This window comes from Sycon ciliatum, chromosome 1 (genome assembly GCF_964019385.1).
Source record: "Sycon ciliatum chromosome 1, ocSycCili1.1, whole genome shotgun sequence".
Lineage (NCBI taxonomy): Eukaryota > Metazoa > Porifera > Calcarea > Leucosolenida > Sycettidae > Sycon > Sycon ciliatum.
Genome location: NC_088643.1, coordinates 91,396,552 through 91,404,051, shown reverse-complemented (window position 1 = coordinate 91,404,051; position 7,500 = coordinate 91,396,552). Strand labels below are relative to the sequence as shown.

General features: G+C 45.8%; 2 protein-coding genes across 2 annotated transcripts in view; one reads left to right on the top strand and one right to left on the bottom strand.

The window, feature by feature from the left end:
• Positions 1-4,636, bottom strand: part of LOC135806443 (D-2-hydroxyglutarate dehydrogenase, mitochondrial-like) — an 18,971-nt gene extending 14,335 nt beyond the window's left edge. The window contains exons 1-5 of the mRNA XM_065320628.1: positions 4,338-4,636; positions 2,140-2,249; positions 1,633-1,710; positions 797-837; positions 422-502 (exon numbers count right to left, since the gene is read on the bottom strand). Of these exons, the coding sequence (XP_065176700.1) occupies positions 422-502; positions 797-837; positions 1,633-1,710; positions 2,140-2,249; positions 4,338-4,466 (439 nt within the window). The 5' untranslated portion in view covers positions 4,467-4,636. The remainder of the gene's footprint in view (positions 1-421; positions 503-796; positions 838-1,632; positions 1,711-2,139; positions 2,250-4,337) is intronic.
• Positions 4,637-5,193: 557 nt separating this feature from the next.
• Positions 5,194-7,500, top strand: part of LOC135806440 (transmembrane 9 superfamily member 4-like) — a 16,170-nt gene continuing 13,863 nt past the window's right edge. Inside the window, exons 1-2 of the mRNA XM_065320625.1 lie at positions 5,194-5,427; positions 5,505-5,606. Of these exons, the coding sequence (XP_065176697.1) occupies positions 5,407-5,427; positions 5,505-5,606 (123 nt within the window). The 5' untranslated portion in view covers positions 5,194-5,406. The remainder of the gene's footprint in view (positions 5,428-5,504; positions 5,607-7,500) is intronic.

The following is a 7,500-nucleotide window of genomic DNA, read 5'->3' as shown; positions in this document are numbered from 1 at the left end:
CTCAGTGCCTGTTTCCAACTACCCCATGAGTGAAACTGATACTGACTCACACTTCTACCTGGGGCCTCACGAAGTGTTTGTCACGCTGGACACAGAGCGTCATTGTAAGTTCATATCCCTAGTAATGTCCGGGTTGCTTCAGCAAAATAAAAATGTAGTTTTTCAGGAGCACATACCATAACAAATGAGGGGTGAACTCACTAGTCTATACTATTGGGCAGGAGAGGTGCTTTCTTGCAGGTTTGCCGAGTGGAAGGTTCAACATGCACCTGGTGTGCTCCAGATGGCAGTCGTGAGCTACGCAACTGCAAATAAACTTGGCAGGAAGCCTGAGCTCCACGCTGGGAGCAGTCAAAACTTCTTCGCTAAGACAGCGCACAAGTACATTCACAGTGCACTTGATGAAACCTTACCAGCTTACCAGCTAATGGCTCAATCTTGATGATCTTGTTCATCAAAGATAGAGAGATAATGACTTCATCAAATACTGGTACACTGCCACCTGCACATACACATAATGGATACATGCACATACACACATAACTTGCCACATGACAAAACGAAGAGATAGATATACAATCAACCGATCTATTATGCAACATTCGGATATAGAGAACAATAATACATTGTGACACACTACGCATACACACGAACATAGACCTGCACCCACAAACACCCATGCTCACACACATGGGGTCCAAGTATCATAATACACACAGGAACACACATACACACACTCAAAAACACATGCCCCGCCAGACGCACCACAAAGTATACTGGATGTGGTGGAACTTACCAACCAAGCCAGTAAGTCCACCTTGAGGGACCACTGCTAAGCTGTGCAGTGGCAAAAGTAGAAGTCAAAGGAAGCAATTTTTCCACATGCACAGTTGCAAGACACAAGCAACTTTAAAACTGCCCACATGCAAATGACAAAACGAGGTTATACATGCAGTGCTGCCAAACCGTCCGATTTTTCGGACAATGTCCGATTTTTGAAGGCTCTTCCGAAAACCGGTCCGAAAAAGGAAAGGTCCGAAAAGCAGCCAAAATGTCAGGGATCAGTACTTCCCAATGCAGAAGTCCTGTATTTTCACTTTTCAGCGCAACTAAAGGCACAAATCACTGTACATGTGCTTATAAAAAGGCTAGCGCTAAAGTAAAATGCCTGGATGGCACTGTGCATTACAAAATTCATGACAACTTCGGGATGCCATATCGGTTACTATGGCAACAAAGCGAATTTTCATGGTATTTTGGGCGATATTTTGAATTCTCTGGAAAAAAATTCTGAGGAGAAAAATTCGCACCATGTGGCCAGCCTTGGCCGTGAAGGGTGTCCGATTTTGGGCGAAAAATATTTGGCAGCACTGTACATGTAGCTACTCCTGAGTTTCATGCTAAGCAATCCTGGGGCAAACGTACTCACAAAACGGCTCATAGTATTATATTGGTATCCAGGTAGAGTTCTTTTCGACGTTTACACATCGTTCATGCTAGTGTGCACTACATGACTGTACTGCTTTTAGCATCCTGGCATGCACAGTTTGCACTGTTCCATAATGTTGTCACTAATGCCAGTAGCACTGCCAGCATGACTCAGGACATGCAGGATATGGTTGCACCCCTTACTTTCTGTTGTTGCAGTATTTCAGAATCTCCGATACTTCGGCGGTTGTTTTCGGCTTCAACACAATGCTACCGGTGCCCCTGGGAAGAAACATAGAACTTCAGAAGTTCCTACACAATGATTGCAGGTACACTCTACAGATAGCTACGGCATTCCAGGACGTCAAGCATAAACACGAGACGAGACTGTGCTGAACTTATACTTCATCTGAAATCTCATAACTACAGACCGAGTCAGTGGTGGTCAAAGAAATCCGACCGGGTGAATCAAGTGGGCGCCCTGCACCAGTTCACCGTCCCAGTGTTCACAGGTCTACAGTTACACAGCGCCCGGTGTGGGCCTTGACTAGCTTGATTGCATTCCGTTGAGCAGTACTGTATTATCGCACAAAAACACACATACCATATCCTAGTATTTGCTCATCAGAGACCCATTGACAGACGTAGTTGCTCGCAAAAATGAAAAGTGAAAACAGGCTTCTCTAAACCACTTTGCGAACATCAGCTGACCTGAACACCCGTGTCCAGTCTGTACAGTGACCAGCTATATCTTCCTCAGCACAGAGCACCCTGCTTGATGAGAGAATGCCTTCAAACTGCTTGATATCATCATTAGTCACCTACAGCACAGGAAACACACAGCACACACACAAACTCATGCACAGACACAAACACGGATTTGTGGAATGAACATTTTGATTTGACGACTCCCAGGTTCCACGCTGTTGTTTGCTATCACTCGATCTGGGCTAGAGCAAGCTGCAGTTGTATTTAATAAAGTCGCCTCAGAGTTTGACAGTCAGTCTCTCTAAAACCAAGTTCGTGATGATCAGCAGAGGCATTTCTGATGCAGACCTTGCTCCCGTTTGTGATGGTTCAAACCACATGGAGAGTGGTACCGAATTTCTACTTTCGCTTGATCATCGACATTTTTGGCCATTGCTCGATTGATATCTCATCCAGAACCGCGGCTGCTTCACATGCGCTTAGCTCACTGTGGCAGCCAGTGTTCTGCACATCCTGCTGCATGAAGCTGAGTGCCGGGTACCCCTCCAAGCTGACGGCAAAACCAAAAGTCACGCTGATGGGTGTCGTTGCCGTGGAGTTGGATATGTTGCCTCTGGGTGGGCCTGTTGAATGTGTGAACAGCTTTCGTTATCTTCGCTGCCAGGTCACCCCTGATCTCAGGAGTAACTTAAGATGTGTCTCGCAGGATCGCTGCAGCACCAGATGCTTTTGGTGCCTTGAAGAAAGCTGTCTATGAGAACACAGAGTTCCCAACCAGCCTCAAGCGCATTATCTACGGAGTTACAGTGCTGGGAGCTGGGCACCGAGGCAGCGAGATCTTCACAGTCTGGAGTCCCTCCACCTGCGGTTTGCACGCATGGTCCTGGGGCATATATCGAGCATGTATCAACACTCCAGGTTTGGCAATGGCGGGAGAAATGGAGCATATCTCTGATTTGGCACCGGCGCCTCTAATGACTAGGTCACATCACTCACATGGCTCGTATGAGAGATCTTATTCCTCGCCAACTGGTCCTTGGTGTGTTGCCGGCTAAGCAGCCTCATCATGGCTCTTGTTAGAAATGGAAAGACTCGCTCAAGCACAACCTGGCAGGGATGTCCACTGCAGTATGGCTGAGAGGCTTGATATGGCAGAGGACAGGTCAAAGTGGAGGACCAGCTGTCAGGATAGAGTTCACAGCGCGGTGTGGTCTCGTGCGCAACATGCCGTGAATCCACTACTGTGTTCGACTTGCACATGTCATGTCAGCCGTCCATAAGACATAGCTAGGCACAGACGCACCTCTCATCACTCCGAAAAGAAAACATAAATACAGTAAAACCTGCTCACGTGCCACCGGAACTGCAATAGCTCATGCAACGTCGCGACGCTAACACCCCCTCGGAGTCGCCCCATTTGGGGACGCACAGCCAGTTGCGGCAGTGGGCGAAGGAGTGTGTGTATGTGTGTGTGTGTGTTTGTGTGTGCGTGCGTGTATATGTGTGTGTGCTGCCAACCTTCCGTGTTTTTCCGTACTTGTACAGAAAATCACTCCTTCATATGCACTACGGAATTCTGAGCAAATTGGTACAGACTATCGAAAAGGAACGATCAGCTGGGTAGACGCATGGCAAGCGCAAGCAAAAAGATGAATATCCTAGTACCAAAGTGAGTGCATGCAGTGCTACGACTACGCATACATGTAGCACGAGTAATCACGTCAGGAGTACAAGTCACTCATGTTTTGTACAAACAAATCCAGCCACTGACGTGACGGACATGTGCGTGTTAAAAAAAACAGGTGTACATGGTACATGTAGTACATTACTAGTATGCAAAACACTGCAAATGCAGAAAATCAGAAGTCCGGGGCGCGTAAAACAGACCCAGTTGGTTGGCAGCTGCGTGTATGTGTTTGTGCACGCATGTGTGTGTGTGTGTGTGTGTGTGTGTGGTGCGTGCACACATGTGCATGCTATCTTTATTCCTAGGTTTCTCAATCCATGTTACCGGTACATACGGTACCAGCGATACAAGTTTGCACAAATAGCTTTTTTATTTTATTTTATACGACTGTTTTTGCCCACTTTTTGGATCATTGTTGTGTCAAGAGTAAACAAGCTCCCCAACGTCCCAATCCGGACAAATCATAATGCATTCAGTCTCATGGTCTTTACATCATTCTTGTTTTCCTTCTAACCTTAGCAAAGGATTTCCTGTGCAAATGTGGGAGTCGAGATGCTGTCAGAGGTACGTGCAATGCACGACAAAACAGCAATTTCGTCGAGACTATTGGCAATGGAGTTTTTAGAATGCGAGCCAAATTCATAATGAACTACTTCGAAGTACACCTTACACCGTCGAAGTGCATGTATCTGCATGAACTACTAGCTTGGGAGCAGGAGAGTTATCAAGAACCATGACTCACGCCACGACGAAACATGGAAACGACAGTGTTCGTGGATCAAAACATTCTTTCTTCACATTTTTACTGACTGTCTCCTTGAATTCCACAAAACAAAAACACAAAAGCAGATCTGTATTTTGAAATTGAATTCCCTGCGTGTCCCGCCGGCGCCGCGGCGCTTGCTGTTGCGACTGAAAACTCGGAAGCACTGGCGGCGGCGTCGCGCTTAGCACGCGCTAGCTCGCAGCCCCGCCGCACTTCGCACACCATGTACCATGGCATGTGTACGCTCGTACCGCGTACCGGTCCACTTTTCGCCGACGCGATGTGAAAGCGATAATTATCGGCTGCTTGCTAAGGGGTCGTCGCAAAAGTTTTCTGTCGTCCCTGAAACGAACATCGTTCATTTCGTACTTGGACCCCCTCCCCTCCCTCTGAAACGAACACAGCTTGCTATGCTGGACGACGAAAATCGCATGCATGTACATGTCATATGCACAGTGTCGGTCGACTTGCGATTTTGGCTCGCACCCCCTCCCCCCCAAACGAATCATGTTCGTTTCAGGGACGACAAAAAACTTTTGCGACGACCCCTAACTACGATCGAGCAAGCTGTTGGTGACTGTACAGACTGTAGTGTAGCTGGTTGCACTACAGCTGAGTCTGTGATGTGTTCAACGTGGAAGATGGAATAGGACAGGGTCTGGACGTTTTCATTGTGGAGCCACTTTTTTTGTATCTGACCAGTGGCCAGTTAGTGACCTGGTAAAAGGCGTCCGTTACATTTTTTCTGGTCGTCGGAGACTGAGATATTCCAGGGAGTAAGCTGCCTAGTAAAAGCTGGAGATTTCTGAAGTGATTGATGATGAGGAGGATATTTGAGGTGAGTAGATGCTTGATATCCTTTAGGTTCATGATAGCGAATTCAAGTAACAGTAGGATTTGACCAATTTGCATTAGGTATTGCTCTTGGTGGGTATCGCACTCGGTGGAGTCAATGGCTTCTATATACCGGGTGTTCAGCTATCCGAATACGCAAGCGAACAAGAAATCAACGTGAAGGTAAAATATTTTTGTCACCTTGTGTTTGAATGTCGTAATAATATAATCACTTTTGTAAACCCATAATATATTCACATATTCATGACACATTGGTAACATTAGCATACAAAAGTTACACCCGTGGTCCCTGGTCACCATATCATTCATATCACCTTCCATTCCTGTAAGTAACTTGAGAATCCACTGCTAATGGTGATGACACGAACATTGTTGTTGGCAGAAGCATGTCTCCAAGTGCGTTTCCAAGACTACCAATTATAATACAGGTGGAATCCTGATACCGTAAAGTCTTGTATAGAAGCCGCCCTCGAATAGAAGCCGCAATTTTGGTCCCATCAAATCACACATAAGCCTGGTTTTAGTGTTGACATACATAGAAATACCTGTCAGTGTCTTGTATAGAAGCCTGTCTAATATAGAAGCCTGCAAAATTTCACCAAGAAAGTCATAGAAGTCGCGGCTTTTATACAAGACTTTACGGTAATTCGAACCTCAAAATGCCAGGAAAAAAATTTCTAATAGACCGATTGCCATTTGTACAGATCCACGAAATCCCGTAGAATCCCGTAGACCCGGTAGGGTGTTCATTGTGTGCTATGCATGCGCATTTGACCTTTTTAGCGTCATAATTCAATGACCAGCAATTGCTTTTCCAGCTTCTTCACTTTGGTTAGAACTTATGACTAGCTAGATCTTTGTCAGAAAAAGGTTTTCGTATGAAATGCCTTCAGGCCCCATTTCTTAGTGGAAATAGCAGAAAACACAATAGGGTCCTGCACATTCAACACCCTACCGGGTCTACGGGATTTCGTGGATCTGTACAAATGGCAATCGGTACATTATCCGGACATTCTAATTATCCAAAACATGAACCGATAACGCAATATGTATGTCAAAATGCTCTCATGGCGACGCAGAGTTGCGCTATGGACCTAGACGAAGATTTCACGGATACTGAACTGACCGGCACAGCCTGCTCATGCAAACTGAACTGACCAGTACAATGCACAGTGAACTTCGAATTACACTTTGCTAAGGGGCCGTCCGGGGTTACCAATTGTTTTTACAAAACGAAAAGTCTTAGTATTTTTCAGCCCCCACCCACCTTTTCTGCAGGTAAAACGAATTCCAATAAAATATTGATGTCAATTTTCGACACCCAGAAGTAACTGGACATTCTCCATCAGCATTCAATAATTATTTTCAAAACGAAACTCCATCAAACCCACCCACCCACAAACGAAAACATTTCGTTTTGAAAATATTATTGGTAACCTTGGACGGCCCCTAACTTCGAATTATCAGCAGAAATCCCACACATTTTCTATGTAAGTGGAATCTGTGGGACTTCTAATTAACCGGACATATCCAGTTTGAGGTTCGAATTATCAGAATTTTTTATGTGGGCAATATCACGCATCCAGTCCAGAAGACACTTCACATAAGGTATCGAATGTTTTCATTCCCTTCTCTTCAAGGATTATACAGGGAATGGCTGAAATGCAAAGAACTACAACTTATGTAGTGTAAAGATAATGAGATACAACACTCGTGACAAGTAGAAATTGTGTGAAATTGCGTGGATGCCTGCGAACTTTGTTCTAAAAAAATCTTGCCTCCTACTTCTGTTATGTTTATGCCACCATTATCTTAACCCCATTGGGGCATGAACTGTGGAAGGGCGCGCTCACACTGTGGCCAAAACCGGCGTCGATGCGGTCAAGCTGCATGGCAACGACATGCACGTGACCTAAATGCCACGGATACGTTTCTCTGACTGTAACCTCAAGGGGGGGGGGGGGGAGGCACGGCTATGGACGCAAGGCGTATTTCGAATGAAACCGGGCGTGAATTCAGGTGCGTGACCATCGAGCGGAAATTCTGAACTTCTCAG